This window comes from Nomia melanderi, chromosome 14, assembly GCF_051020985.1.
Source record: "Nomia melanderi isolate GNS246 chromosome 14, iyNomMela1, whole genome shotgun sequence".
NCBI classification, from domain to species: domain Eukaryota; kingdom Metazoa; phylum Arthropoda; class Insecta; order Hymenoptera; family Halictidae; genus Nomia; species Nomia melanderi.
The window spans coordinates 2,088,398-2,103,822 of NC_135012.1; the positions used below are offsets into that span (position 1 = coordinate 2,088,398).

General features: G+C 47.7%; 2 protein-coding genes across 6 annotated transcripts in view; one reads left to right on the plus strand and one right to left on the minus strand.

Annotated features, from left to right (window-relative positions):
* Positions 1 to 15,425, plus strand: part of LOC116426975 (cell adhesion molecule 1-like) — a 79,092-nt gene that overhangs the window by 34,222 nt on the left and 29,445 nt on the right. Inside the window, exon 3 of the mRNA XM_031976753.2 lies at positions 4,697 to 4,772. Coding sequence (XP_031832613.1) covers positions 4,697 to 4,772 — 76 coding nt within the window. The remainder of the gene's footprint in view (positions 1 to 4,696; positions 4,773 to 15,425) is intronic.
* Positions 1 to 15,425, minus strand: part of zuc (Mitochondrial cardiolipin hydrolase zuc) — a 122,212-nt gene that overhangs the window by 5,721 nt on the left and 101,066 nt on the right. The gene's annotated exons all lie outside the window — the stretch shown is intronic.

Genomic DNA, 15,425 nt, shown 5'->3' on the forward strand with positions numbered 1-15,425 from the left:
AAATGCAGGCCAAAAGCACTTAAAATATATCCTAACGGAAACCCAAAGCGAAACGAAGAAGAATTCCACGTTTATCTCAAAAAATAAATAATCCCTCGTTGAAAAAGTTAGCATTAAGAGTTTCAAGACGACGTATACTCGTGAAGCACAGTTAACTGGTTAAAATTACAAAGCAAAGTTCCAAGGATTCCTTTCCCATCGCTCTACACACCCTCCAACACTCGCCAACAATCGTTCAAACGCTCCACGTCTGAAACAACCTCGCCCAAGTATTCCTCGTGATGCTTCCTCGCCAGCGATTCCTGGATTATCATTAAACCCGCCAAACACGGACCGCCGGAGGCACTCGCTCGTAGCCCTGCTGTCTGCCAGGAGGACGGGTCCTCGCGCGAGGACCGATTCGAGTCGCGTTTGGAACACGTTACCGAGACGGATTGTCGTTGGGAAGGCTGCCGCGGCCGCGGCGAAAGGGAAGCGGGCGTGCCGGGAAGAAAGAGAAGAGGGAACGGTGCGCGGCTGCGGAAACCCGGGTTGGTTTCGCACCGAAGCGCGGAAGGCGAGTTTGCCCCGGAGAGAGAACAGACTTCGAGTGGCTATTCAAAGTCGAAGCGGGCGCGGGCGTGCAATTAATTCCTGAGCGAGGGGAAATCGAGTCGTGGCCGCCGATAGGGCGCACTCGTGACCCGCGTCACGAGCGTTCGATCAAAAGCCGGGTGGCAGTCGAGACCTCGAACTCGCTTATCTCGATTAACGATGCCGCGGGCGCTCTAATTCAATGGACGATCCCGCTACGTACACCGGAAGCGACGTTATTGTCGTAGTTCCGGCCGGGTTTTCGACCGGTCCACCCGCGATCCCCGGAACGAGACGGCGACGACCGAAATCCACGATTCTCCGCGCGAGTTATCGATTCACCGCGGCTCGCGATTCGCCGGAGAATATCGAGTTAACGCTCGTTAACCGGCGGACATCGGGTTCCGTAGCCGGCGCGGCTATTTCGTCGGAGTGTAGAAAAATTCGTGGCATTCCTCTTCGAGTTCCAGCTCGGAACGGTCGGAGATGATCGAGAGAAAAGGAGTTTCCGCGGGAATCCTGGCAGGATGATAGGTGTACGGCTCGGGCACGGAATGCTTGATTTCGCTGTTCCGAGGTTCCAGGCTGAATGACACGAGGTCAGGCGCGGTTCTCTTGCCGAGAGGAACTCTGTCAACTTCGCGGCTTGGTACCTCGGGGACAACATATTTATTTCAACCCTTCGCGGCGGACTGTCCCTCCGAGAAACACAGCAAATGCAATGTTAAACGCTGAGTGTAAAGGGCTGGAGACACCTGGCGTTCTTTGCAATCTCATTTCTCATTTGATTCGCTCTAACAAAGATTCCCGCGTCATCTGATATCTAGAAGACCTACAACGACAATCTATTGTCTGACATCTCTTCACTCGGAAGTTCTTCAGAAACATTCAACTGTAAGGCTACTAAAATAAAAACCAAGTCCGTAGGTTAAATATATTTTAAATAGATTTCTAACTTACGAGAGAGAATAAGAATATAATAGATAATGCGATTTTGTGATTTTACCTTGGATTTGTGTTATGCATATCTAACATGTTACATTAACGTAGGATTAGTAATTAAACGATAGACTAAAAATCTCGCATTATCGGGCCGGCGCGTATTGTGTTAACTCATTGGCTACTGTTGGCGCGTTTAGCAATTTGATTTCGTATACTGTTGCCTATCGTCGCTCGAAGAATGTTATTGACAATTGAAGAAGGTCTCTTAGATTTAAGTTGTAGGGCTACTAAAATAAAAACTAAGTCCGTAGTCGGGTTAAATATATTTATTACGCGATGTGGCTCTAACGAGGAACGGCGGCTAATTGCTTTTCCTCAACTGCTTTTCTAAAAAGGAAGGCTCCTTAGTCGAGGGCGCACGTGAGCCAGGTCATGGTGGCCCCCTTGGTCATAAATTTGTCAATGGGCCTGGACTATCTCTCAGGCCCCAAGTACCGACGAGCAAAAGGGCGAACCGTCTACAAAGTGAATTATTCAACAATCACATCTTCCGTTAGATATATATTGTATCGATTGTTTTAGATTGATTGAATTTAGTTGAAAATTCTGTCGTAGCTAAAGAGTTAATCGACGTAAGCGATACTCGGTTCTCAAGTTGAATTCATAGCTGCTAATTGTCCTTTAGACGCTTTGCTAGGGGTTCGAGAGCGTGGAGTAACTGGTTAATCGCGTCAACGTGTATCAACGAACGTTTCATCAACGTTGCTAACGAGATCATTGGAGATCTTCCTTTTGTTCCGTTATTTATGCGTTTTCGTTAGATATGTGGGCGAATCGTTTACACAACGTTTCCAAACGACGTAGTCATCCCAAATCTCCCGATAATCCGCGTGTAAATCGAAGAACAAAACTATCTTATCCCATTGTTCCTCGCAACGATGTATCACGCGAGGTTTACTATGGAATGCAAGCGTTATCACTCCCCTGAATCAAATCAAGCGGCGACCGAGAGCGAGTCTCCTGCGAAGGGCCGAGGCCGCGTCAGAATGCTAAATAACTGCTCTCGCGGCCTAATTATCCGACGCCGCGTTTGACGCTCGGCCGACAACAGGGTCACGCCGTCCGGCATCAAATTTCACTAGTACCGCGGAAACGGGCCGCCGGCTCGTCGTTTCCAATTAAAAACGCGATAACGCGCGGCGGGGGGCGGCGGCGAGGCACGCGTTGTCCGCGGTTTCGATTAAAAAGTCCCCGCACGTTTGCGTAATTCGAGCGCGGCGCCCGACACGCTCGGCATTTCCAAGTCTATTAAGATTCCGGGCCGGGGTAATTAGGAGGACAATGCATCCTGGCCCGTGAGTGGCGGATTAAGCGGCGCGGCCGCGCGAGAGATTAACCGCGGCGAACGTTTCTTTCCGGCCGGAGTAACTTACAAGCCAGCCACGTACACGTCCGAGATCGCGGGGCAAAGTGGCCGCGGCTCGGAATTACGAGCACGATACGCGACGCGATGCGACGCGACGCCTCGCGGCGTTCAAAAGTCCCCGCGTCGGGAAACTCGCGAAAAAACCTGGGTACGGAGAACAATCCCGACGGAAGTCGGCTCGGACGACAGTCTTCCCTGCTCCGCCGGCTCGTGTAATTCCGCGTTAGGAATGGCCGTATATTACAAGCTTGACGGGCCTGCCACCGCCGGATGCCTGCCTCTGCTCCGTTCTTCTCCGCGGAATATCGCGTTGATTTAATTAAACGCGGCCGGGAAGTTTCGCGGGCCGATCTGGGTAATTCAATCGTTCCGACGGATGTCAGCTGTCGCGCGTAGTTCCGAGTTTTTGGCAGTTGTAAATAATTCCAATTTTTATTGTTGCTCGTTGTTGCGGGTAGAACATATTCCGAGAGATAGGAGAGTATAATGTCAGTTGAAAGATTCAGGTAAAATGATATACGATATATAGAAATCGGTGTGCTGTGCATAGACTCGCACGGATAGCTGGAGGAATAACAAAATTCCAATTGGTATTTTCAAAATCCCATGGTTATCCTACGAGCGACTGAAGCTTCGAATAATAAAGACACGGGGCGCGCAACAGAGAAACCCGGGCGCATCGATGGGCAGTTATAAAAGGAAATCTGAAATCTCTCCGGCGAGAGGACGTGGATTAGATATTCACCGGGTGACCGTAAAATTTCGCGGCTCCGCGAACGGCGCCGGCTATCTGGGACCTCCGCTCCTAAAATGTCCCGAGCGTTCCTGCCCGCGCTCGGGCTGCTGGCACTTAACCCAGAACCGTAAAAGAGCGAACGTGACATTTGTATTTCGGGTAATCATTTTCAACGTGTAATCTCGGCGGAAAGTTATAGCCTTGTTCCGGACAATTATCGGCTCGGCTTCCCGCCCCTTCCCGCCCCTTCCCGCATCGATCTAAAGCCCCGTACGTTCCTGCGGCGTCTGCTCGGATCAGACGCGCGACGCTGGCCGGGGGCGGAGGTTAAACGGCGACGTTCGAATCGGATAATTGCATCTCGATGCGTTTTCCACGGTTATTGGCCGGCGACGTTGACCCGGAAGGGCGCGGGGGGCGGTGGAGGCAGGTCGGCCACGGCGAAGGGAAACGAAGGGAGGCCACGGCAAGGAGAACGATCACAAAGGACGGTACAATGGAGTTTGCGGAGCATTGTTTGAGCATCTAGCACGATCCATCCACTCGCGGTTTCCACCGCCGCCCACGACCCCAGAACCTTTCTCTCTCGATCGGCCGATCGAACGACGCCCAACCGGCTCGCCGAGCTTTTCTTCCACGGTCTTCGGGCTCGAAGGTCGCGCCCGGCGAGATTTCCTCGTCGAAATACACCGAGGGCTGTTTTTTTAATGCCTCCATTGTGTCCCGGCAGTGGGTCAAGCGTTGGTCGAATCCGAACGAGAGGGGCTTCGCGATCGAGCGAAAGAGTTTTCTGTTTGGATTCTTCTCGGAATAAAATAGTGCGTCCGTGGAGGGAATATATCTAGCTTCGGGAATGATGACTCGCGGGGAATGGATGCGGGAGAGCGTGTACGAGATGAACGGAGATTGAACGATGAGATTAGGTTTTGTTGCTGGCGAGTCTAGCGAAAGATTCCGATGCGCTGTACCGGGACCGGTTGAAGAGGATTTTAGAAAGACGGTTCTTCTTTCTGTTGCAGTGGCCGGCCTGAAGCTGAAGCGGCTGAAGGTGCCGGCGTACACGGTCCGCGGCGAGAGCGCGCTGCTCGAGTGCAGGTAAGAGTGCTCGAGAACTCGGAGTCCGAGTTTCGAGGGCTGCGGTATCGAGATTCAACGGCGAGAGAGGATTCTTTAACGTATTGTCTATCGGAAGTTATTGATGATTGTACGGCTGAGAAGATAACGTACAGGAAGATAGAATCCTTAATGAAACTTTCGATAGTAGAATTCTGCGTCCGCAAATTGTTATTAACACGTTGAATGCCGATTTCGTAGAGCAAACTACTCGAAACGGGAGAAATATGATGTTAACTCTCTATGGGCCGAATTTTTGTTTGTGATTATAACAAAATCTATGCAGTACAAAATTAATAAATAATAATTATGAATACGAATTAACAATGTATTCAATAGTTTCAATAATTTCTTCAAACGAATATGTTTTGTAACTTTCAAGTTATAATGACGTTAAACTTTCACGCCTGAGTGTATAAAAGTTTAATTTAACTGATTACTTAATTCTATTCACCACTTTGAGTGCAGAATGAGATAAATCAACAAGATGCCAATATACCGATATGTGACTTCAAAATTACGTGGGCCTACAGAGGGTTAACACTGAAACTACCGAGCATTTCATAGCATTGAAATGTAATCGCTATGAATATTGTAGCAATGGATTATTTTCGGTTTCTTCAGACACTCTTCAGTATTCAAGTGAAACTATTTATTTTCAAAATCATTTCCGATATTCAATGCTTTGAAGATATCAATAATTGCGAAACAGAAGAACTGAAACCATTTTGACTGGTACAGTAGTTCTAGTGTTAAACCATTCGATTGAATTGTATCATTACGCGCTCATCTAGCTGATTGTCACATTAGGCAACACTATTTATAATATACAAATGTTTTCAAATAATCATTTAATTGAGTGAACTACAATATAATAATTCGGTTAGAAAAAATTCTAAATACGGCGATCGTTCTGTTTTCCATTTCTAAGCAGGCATTAATAACTCTAAATAATTAGACGAATACTTCATTTGATTCTAAGAACCGATAGGCACTTTTAGGCAGTGTACTAAAGAATCATGATCACGTTGCTTCAAACGGTTAACGCTACGTTTACAGAACGCGTCAAATTGGCGCACATTGGATTTTAGAAATATTATTTTGTAAATGTTTACGCCAATTTTGACTGATGCGATCACACTGACACGTACCCCAATTACCTACTATCAAACCTCCAGTTTCCATCTAAATAAACGAGCATCAATTCTTTTAGGAATAATAGAATGAAGTGTACAATAAATGCCCGTAAACCTAGTGTTAATACCACGATCCAATTACGACGTGAAGACTATCGTCCGAAGAACCTGATTACCTCGCGTTACAATGGAAGATTACAAGTCACCGAAGAGCCAATTAATAACTGTCCCCCGGATAAAGTGGCGCGATGAAAGTTTCCCTCGATTTAAGGAACTTACGACGCGTGATTCGATGTTTACGGGCCACGTACAGGGAACGACCAATCGCGGAGGTACTCGTGAAGACATCGATAAGGCGGCCGGCCAATAACGTATCGGGTTTACGCTTAGCGTCCGAGCGGCACGGTAAATAAAATTAAAAATAAGACGCCGGATGGAATCACGCGGTGCCTTGGAGAATCTCCTCGATGCATCCTTCCTTCTCTCTCTCTCTCTTTATCGGTCCAGTTGCGTTTTATTTATTTATACCCGCGATATCGTGGCCCGCAATCCGAGAAGTTCTTCCTCGACGGGTTTTCCTCAGCCGAAGGAGACGATTCACGGGCCATCCGCGGCCAAACTCCGCGATCTCGCCGGCCGACCTCCCTGGAGATCTCTTTCGAACTCGTCCGCGTTTCTTCCCGAGGACGCCGCTTCGTGATTTCTCTCTCGAGTCTCGGCCGTGGCTGAAGAAAAACCACGAGCCCCGAGGAGGGACTCCTCGAGCGATACGGTGTCGAGAGCGTCGTCGACGGCGCGTCATCGATTTCGGGGTATGGAGAAGTCCTGTCGAACATCTTCACTCCTTTTTCTCGTGTCTCCTCCATTTTTCTTCGAGCTTCTTGGCTGCTCTCGCCGATTACGAGAGTGTTGGGAGCGTTCGGCACGCGGACGCTGTTTAGTACTTGTCGTGGTATTAATACTGAGGCCACCGAGCTGAATTCACTCTTTGAAGTTCCTCGAAAGAGCGCATCTATTGACGTAATTCATTTACAATGCAGTTTGAGTATCGTCGAATGAATTTCTTTGACATACTGCGACGTGGAATTATGCTTGTAAATACTGGGAATATTATTGGATGGCACAATACTATTTGTGAATAATGGGAATTATTGTGCGTGTAAATACTGGGAATATCATTGGGATATTACAAATACTATTTGTAAATTATGGGAATTATTATATGTGTAATATTATAATATTATTGGGATATTACAAATATTTGTAAATAATGGGAATTATATATGAGAATCGGAATTTTGTGATTGATTTCGAAAGGGAATTTTCTTATTGGTAATTTATGCTTTGTTTCGTTAATTCCTCTGGAAGCCGCGTATAAATGTCCAAATATCTGTCTATCTTTAGTTAGAATCGCGATGGTTAGATTCTAACGGGTGTCCCAACGGTGAGATATTACGTACCTATAGTCACACAACGTAACAAGCATCAAATTCTTCCTATATGCACGGTTTCGTGAGAGAAACTCGAAAAGAATATAGTACTTCGTGAATTATCCTTGCAACGATTGTGGATTAGCATATAGAACGTAAACACGGAAAGATTCATCCTACCTTTCCGCAGACTGACATGCAAATAGACTTCAAACCGTATCAGTCCGCATCTCGTTCCTCCACAATGTCAAGATGATCTCAACGAAACAAAGGAAAGCCGGAAATCCGCGAAGAAACGAAGCAAATTCCCGACCGTTCTACCCGTAACATCTACATACTCCCTTTTAATTGTTCGCACTGCCTCGGTATATGAAAAAAAACCTGGCAACATTCATCAGAAGGAAACTCCTATTATAACGGTAGACACCGACGAGGAAAGTGAGATTTACAACCGCGGGTCCCACGCAAGAAGTGAAACTCGAAATAATGCGGCGCGAATAAATGTCCGTTAATTCCGTCAATAAACCCCCGATTGCAGCCGGAATTGCTCGCGTTCGCGTTCGAAATCCCTTTCGCCATCGACGGTGTCGCCCGGAGCTAGGTCTAGCCCCTGACACCGTGCGAGGCGCGAACGTTTTCGACGATCCAGCAAATTAACCCGGGAATCGTTCCCGCCGGTGTACAGGAGCCTCGATTTTCCCTGGGTTCGTAGAGGCGGGCGTCTAGCCGGTAATTGCGCGAGTCCGGTCCGAGCTTTGAGCCGTCTTCCGGTAGTAAACGACAGTCCCATCGGCCGGGACGGCGGATATCGAGCGCGAGGGAACACGGACGCGTTCACCTGCTCGAGAATCCTTCGCGAGATCTTTAAGTCTCGCGCGCCGCGTGGGGGAGAGCATGTTAATTAAAACGTAATGAAATTATGGCGCGGCGTCGCGCGTCCTACAATTACGGCCTGGCCGGAATATGCATTCTAATTAGTGGTTGCGCGCGGTCTCAACGACTTTTCACGTGGAAAATAAGGTCGACCGTTGGGTACCGGTGTACGAACACGCGCGCGCGTTCTAAAGGGTGCTCAGTGTGGGGAAAAAACCGTGCGAACGCGGGATCCGATTAATTCGACGAACGACGACAAGGATGCGAGGATCGTAGCGATCGACGAATATCTTCGGCAGGACGACGGTCCGACGATGCAACCCGGTGGAGCGATCCTCGCGCACACCCTCCATTTCCGCGTATCGTCAACTCAAAGCGGCAGTATGCTTTCCACGTAACGTCGTAAACGAGACGCCGAAGAGCGCGCGAAGCGCCGGCAAATTGGAGTGTGCGCGTTTTCTCGATACCCTGCTACCCTATGTGCGAAGGGGGTGCCACTAGCTTTTCCCACCATTCAATGGAGCACGCGTTTTCTCGTCTTCCCGGAGCTGCTCCTCTTACGAGATTCGTGTTTCCCCTTGGTCGCGTGCCGTTCGCTGAGACCGGCGATGGACCGTGGACGCGTTTTAGAATCTGTTTCCGATGTTGCTTGTGGAAACTATTATCGGGGTTTCGTTATTCACTGCGGGAGTTTCTGGGGTTTTCAACTGAGACGTTGACCGAAGATCGAGAGTGGAGAATGGAATAGGGAGAAATTGATAGAATGAAAATCGTGCGAGAATCGAGTTAGAAATGAAATTATAAGATCAAACGCATAGAACTTCTTCTTGTTCTGACTAATTGCTAATAAAATATTACGACGAAGATAAAGGTGCTCTCGTGGAGATAATCTCAAGAGAAACTCAAGACAAGGGGTTGTAACTTTTCCCTTCGCGCCAGGTTTCGGGTTTGAGACGGGTTAACGCGACGATGATCGTTTCGACGAACGGAAGTGTCGTTTCCTCGGTGGAAGGAAAGAGTCCGACTACAAGAGCGACGGGCAAAGGGGGCGAGCCGAGTTCTTTGACGAGAGGTGTCGGTCGAACGTCGGAGCGACGTTGGGTTGCGCACCAAAGAGACCAGACCGTTCCCCGACCCGGGTATAAATTGCAAATTAGTTTACCGTCCTCCGCGAGCTACGGCTCGTCGGTCTCTCCGACCGTTCGCGTCTCCGTCCCAACGCGCCGCGCCGCGCCGTCTCGCTCCCGCCCTCCGCGCCGCTTCTCTAATTTCACCATGGAGATTTCGGCAAATTGGGAAGCGAGCTTCGACACCGAAAGAGATCACGACGCTGGCTTCAGAGCTAACTGTTCGTTTCGCGGCTCGCCGGGTCCACGATGGCTGATGATTGATTCAAAGACGCGGTGAACCGGAGAAATCGAGCGAAAGCACTCGACTACTCGCTTCAGCCTCGAGTGAAACTCATTCTAATTACTGCGCCTTTGAGGACGAGCGCGGTTACACCTAAAATCGAAAGCTGACACCGAAGAATGTAACCGATGAAAGATCGACGAACGTGTATCTCATTCCCGTCTAACTTACTTCTCTATACAGAATGGAGTTTAACCCTTTGCGGGAGATTCTTTGAAATATACTGAACCTTCAGATCAAGCTAAGTTACATATCAATTGCTTAACACTTTGCTACGTCACCCGAATTTGGGTGACCGTTTTATACAACTTAAAAATGAATCTCGATGGCGTATCGAATGAACTTCTGTTAGATGCAATAAATATAGAAATGATAGTGACATTGCGACGAAGAACCTTGACTTCTGTTCTATTAAGAAATCTCTTCCGCTGGCATGAGAGTTTTACTGTTTATCTGCCAGTCAACGTTAGAGAATAGAAAGAAAGGAAACAACACACGATCCCTTTCTGTTCGATTTTCTACGACTCTTCCAAATACAAGCATTTCACCTCAAAATATCAACGGGTTAATTCCACGTTGAACATTCCCTACTGAACTACCAAAACCACAAAATCAAAGCACATAGGAAAGTGAAGCGCCAAAATTGTTCCAAAATTATCAATAAAAATGCGAACGCAATAAAAGGGAACACACGCATACTTCTTCCGCGGCAAAACTAATCAAGCTCTATTCTCGGAGACCTCTCCCAGCCCGTCGCGACACGCGACGAGGACGACGTCCCGTCTCCTCCGCCCGGGGACAAAGGATCCTGCGTGGCGAAGGATTCCGCGGCGTGACGGAATAAAGAAGATAGGAAGGGGAGCGGAAAATCCGTAGCGCGAGGCAAGGGAAAACGGAAAAGGCGTCCGCGGCGGGTGGAGGAGGCCGCCTCCAGCCGCCGGTGGAACGAAGAGGGTGGAAACGGAGAGGAAAACAAGGGAAGTGGGGTGTTCCCGCAGGACACGACCCAGCAAATGAGCCGGTGGATGCAAATCAATCCCAGGACGCGGCCCTCCAAATTGTGCACCTACGCTCGAATGCGACAATCCCTTTTCCAGTAGCTGCAGCTGGGAACTAGGGAGCTGCCACGGCGACGCTGCTCGGCGGCGGCGGTGGTAGCGGCGTGCCCTCGCCATCGAGCCAACCCCCACCGATGCCCCCCTGGGTACGTCGATGCGACGATGCGACCACGTCGCTGCTCCGCAATGGTGCAACGGTCCTACGCTACCGGGCGAAAGAGCCGAGCGAACCGGCGCAACACCTGCCTACCGAATATCGCTGCGCTGATAAGTCTGCCCGACGCTCTGTATCGGGATGCTGCGATCGGAAACTGATATTTAGTTAGATATTCTTGTGGACACAGGGAACTGGGGTATCAGATAAGCGAGCGGTTCTCGCGTGTACGGATTCTATCAGTTTTTCAAGAACAACGTGGCTCGGCAGCCTTTTACGCTCGAGGGTTTCTGCTGGGGATGTTTCGCGGATGCTTGTGGGATTTTGTGTTTTGAAAGAGCTGTGGGATGATTGATTGTTGCTTTTTTACTTGGCCTTTGGGATTTTGAGAGTATTGTGGAGACTGTGTTAACCCTTTGTCCGAAGTGCTCTTGGTTTTTCAGTTTGAGGTTCACGTCGACGTTAGCTGATTCAATTACAACTTAATATGACGCTCTATTTATTTGTTCAAGAATATTTTGGAGTCATTGAAATGGTACCTTTAAATGGTACAATTGTGATACTACAAATAAATATAGAAAAAATTGTTAAAACAGGTAGAGGTTGCAATAAAGAATGTCGAGTCTGAGTCGACATAGAACTGCCAAGGGTTAAATTGATGTACGAAGAAATAAGTGTACGTTAGATTGAGATGATCGTTTCGTTAGTAGTGTAATTGAGTATCGAATGGGATTGGGGATTAGATTTCGAGTGTGAAGGGTTAATTGTTAAACCTTTGAAGATTCTTTGGAATATGTAGAACCTTGCAGATAAAGCTGAATTATATATAAACTGCGTAAATAGTAGGAAAAGGGAAACTATGCGATCTCTTGGCGTTTAAGTAATTACATTTACAAACACGGAAACTTGATCTCACGGAAACGTCGATATTCAAGTTAATTTTACAAATTAATAGCTTTTTAAATAGAATTCAGTGTCCCTTTGATTCCGGTAATCGAATGTTTTATATTACAAGACAACAGCTCAAACTGCACATTATTCAGTGCTCAGCGTCTGATAATAGCTTTCGTTAAAACATGGTTCAACAAAACGAAATAATTGAAAAATACATTTCGGCATTGTTAACACTAAAACTACCAGATTCCTTCATTTTGAAATTATTAAAAGGATAACAGATATTTGTCTGACAAATTATTGAAGAAAACCGAATTATAAATCAATTAAAGTCTTCATAGATGCACTCTTGGAGTTTCTGTATCAAACTTCAAAAAAAGGTGACTCACTCGCCACTTGATTTCATCCAGTAAAACTATAAAATTTTATATTTAATATTATACTTCGTACAGTGCTTCAATTTGGTAAATAACGAAATAAGCTTATATAATAAATAAGCTTTGTTCCTCAATATATATGATTTCTCTTCGAGTTAGATTCACAAAATATCGTCTTTATCTCATCAAAAGCTATATTTAATATTACATTTCATACAATGCATCGATTTGAAAAATAACAAAATACAATATCCCTGTTCCTCAATGTACGTGATTTCCCTTCGAGTTAGATTCACAAAATGTCGTCTTTATCTCATCAGAAGCTACTCAAATATTTCTAGTGGAAAACGTCTGAGTGCAAAGGGTTAACCGCTCGGTAGTTTTAGTGTTAAACGACTCACCGCGTATATCGGCAGCTACAGACTCCGTAAAGACGAGAAAAGTGTAGATCACCGCAGCCTTTTAGTAGCGAAAGCAGGAGGCACAGTAGCGCGATCGCGAAGCGCTCGCCCCTTTGTCGATCCACGGTAAACCTCTCGCGTAAACGTTACAGATTACAGACCCGGATGCGTTGTTTGGCGTTCACTCGGCGCAGGTTTGTAATCCGACTGGGCGGGACGCGATATTTTTTTGGTGCGAGCGCGCCGGGACGCTCGCCGGTGACAATTGACACTGGAATTAAGGCTACGGGTGGTAATTTATTTCTATACGTTTTTGTCCGGCGCGGGGCGAGCCGGCGGCTCAAAGCGCGAACCTAACAGAATAGCGGAGTTAAACGCATTAACCCCACCCCCTGCCATCTTTCTCGCGGTCGCGCCTCGGGAAGTTGCCCGAGACTAATTTCGCGAGAGAAAAGAATTTTGTGTTCCCAGGAAATTTCGTTTAAATGGGGATTTTGTGTCTCGCCTGGTCGGCGGCTTGGAGTTCTTACGGATATCTTGAGTTACCGCTGTAATTAACATAACTGGCAGTAACAGTAATAAGTCGTAATTGTACCCGAGTTAACGCGTTGAATGCTATGGGGTCACCGGTGAAGAAACCAAATCGAATTACTGTAGTTCACTCACTTAAACTATGATTAGAAAAGATTTCTGTATTATAAATAATACTACCTAATGCGGTGACATTCATCTAGATGAACGTGGAATAATAATAATGGTATTCAGTCGTTGAATGCGATGGGGTTACCGGTGAAGAAATCAAATCGAATTATTGTAGTTCACTCACTTAATTATTTGAAAAGATTTCTGTATTGTAAATAATACTACCTACTGCAGTGATATTCAGCTAGACGAACGTGCAATAATAACAATGGTATTCACTCGGATTATTTAATATTATATTTTACCCATTTTGTATATTCCGCTGTATGAAATTCTGCGGCATTCAACGTTTTAATTGAGGTTATTCCGTTTAAAATGCTGAACGAACGAAATCGCTTGAAGAATAATCACCAAGAAAGACTATCAAAATTGAAATCTCAATTCCCTCGTCCTCTATTCTCCTGTTTCTATCAATTCACCGAGCCACCCCAGTAGAACGTCGCCACAGTCGTCGCCAATCGACGTGTTCCACTGGCAGCGGCCGGTGTCGAGCGTTGCCAAAGCAAAAAGTCCGAAACGATCGCGCGCCGTTCGAAGCGTAATTTAACGAGCGGTTCGTAAACACGCCAGGGAATTCGCGAAGACGATGCCTGCAGCACCCGCGAGCAGCCTAGAACACGCCAGCGCGTCGTTCGTGGTCGGGAAGGGAAATTTAATTGGTGGGAAACGCGTTCGCGCGGCGTGACTTCGCGGCGGTTCGAGTGGTTTGTTACCCGAACGATCCTCGGTCGAATCGCGATCGCCGGCCGTCCTTAAAATCCGTCGTCGGCGTCGTCGGCGTTCTGGAGGACGGTTGGCTGGTTCGCGGCCGTTTCTACGAATTACCCGGCGAAATTTTCGAGTTTCGCCTGGCGCCGCATTAACGAGATCGTTCCGGCGCGCACGGTCGAAGCTATTACCAGACACAGCGGGATAAGCGGAAGAGGACGCCGGGAAATCCGTGGGAGCCCGACGAGGGTCGCGACGAGTTCGGACGCGTAATCGTAACACGCGAGCCTACCCCGTTCGTTTAATTACTTCGCGAATATTAATCGTCGCGCGGCGGGGATTAGCCCGGCGATTCGCGGAGCTGCGGCTCGCCGGCTCGCTCGCACGTCCGCCGGGTAGCCTGTTGCGTCCCACGGACGATTCCGTGCGGCGACTCCGATCGTAGTCGACGATCGAGTTAGCGAATCGGTGATTAAACGAACGTCCGACGCGAATTCGTCCTGGGAATCCTGTTGACGCTCCCCTCCCGTCGACGCTCTTTTCCGGAGTCCGCCGATGGTTCGGGGGAAAAGACGGGAAAAATGGGGGAGACCGTGGCGAAGCGAATAAAACTATCGACTGTGCTGGCAACGGGAAACGCGGACAGAATCGGGAATCCCGTGGGACGGCCTCTTTTGCCGTTCCCCTCGTTTCTTAGAACAGGATCAACGGGGTAGAGAGAGAACTCGATTAGCAAATTGATGGAACCTGGATCCCGGCCGCGGCCGTTTAGCATTCCCCCGCGGTCGGCTTCGGCCTGGCCGCGTCGAAAAGCTTCGATCACGGATGTTGATCAATTACCGTAATTGTACGTAGTTTTCTTCATCGGGGAGAGCTTGTTGTCACGCGACAGGACGGTCCCGGGGTTCGCCGGGGCTACCGGCAATCATGTTAAAGCGCATAGCTGTTGCGAGCTTGCACGATCGTCTCGCGCGATTCCCAGCGGCACCGACGCGGCCGGCTGACTGGTTTTATACGTCGATCGGTTTTTAACTTCCTCGCGGTTCTAACTCGTCTCCGGTTCCAACGGGGCACGGTATCGCCTGGCGCGTTTGGCTTTCGATCGGTTCAGATCGAAATTTATTAGTTCTCTTCGGTTTTACTTAATGGATCCAATCGTTTTATTCTTCCTGTCACCTTTGTGCTGGGAATTTTTATAATTGACACGTTAAGTACTCTGCTCGCTTCGTTTATTTCGCCTAAGTCAGCTTAAAGGTTCGCTACCGGCGCTTATTCTTTCCAATTTCCTTCGATCCAACAAATCTAAACGAAATATTAGAAAAATGAAACTGAAACGAGTCACTGAGTTCCTAAATGTAATGTCCTAGTTTATAATCTCTAATAACAATGTCTATTCATTTAATTTGCATCATGTAAAATATTACAGCCATGACTAATGTGACGCTAGTAACGAACTTGTTAAGATACTTCCGGTTCCTTAAGAGTTATACGT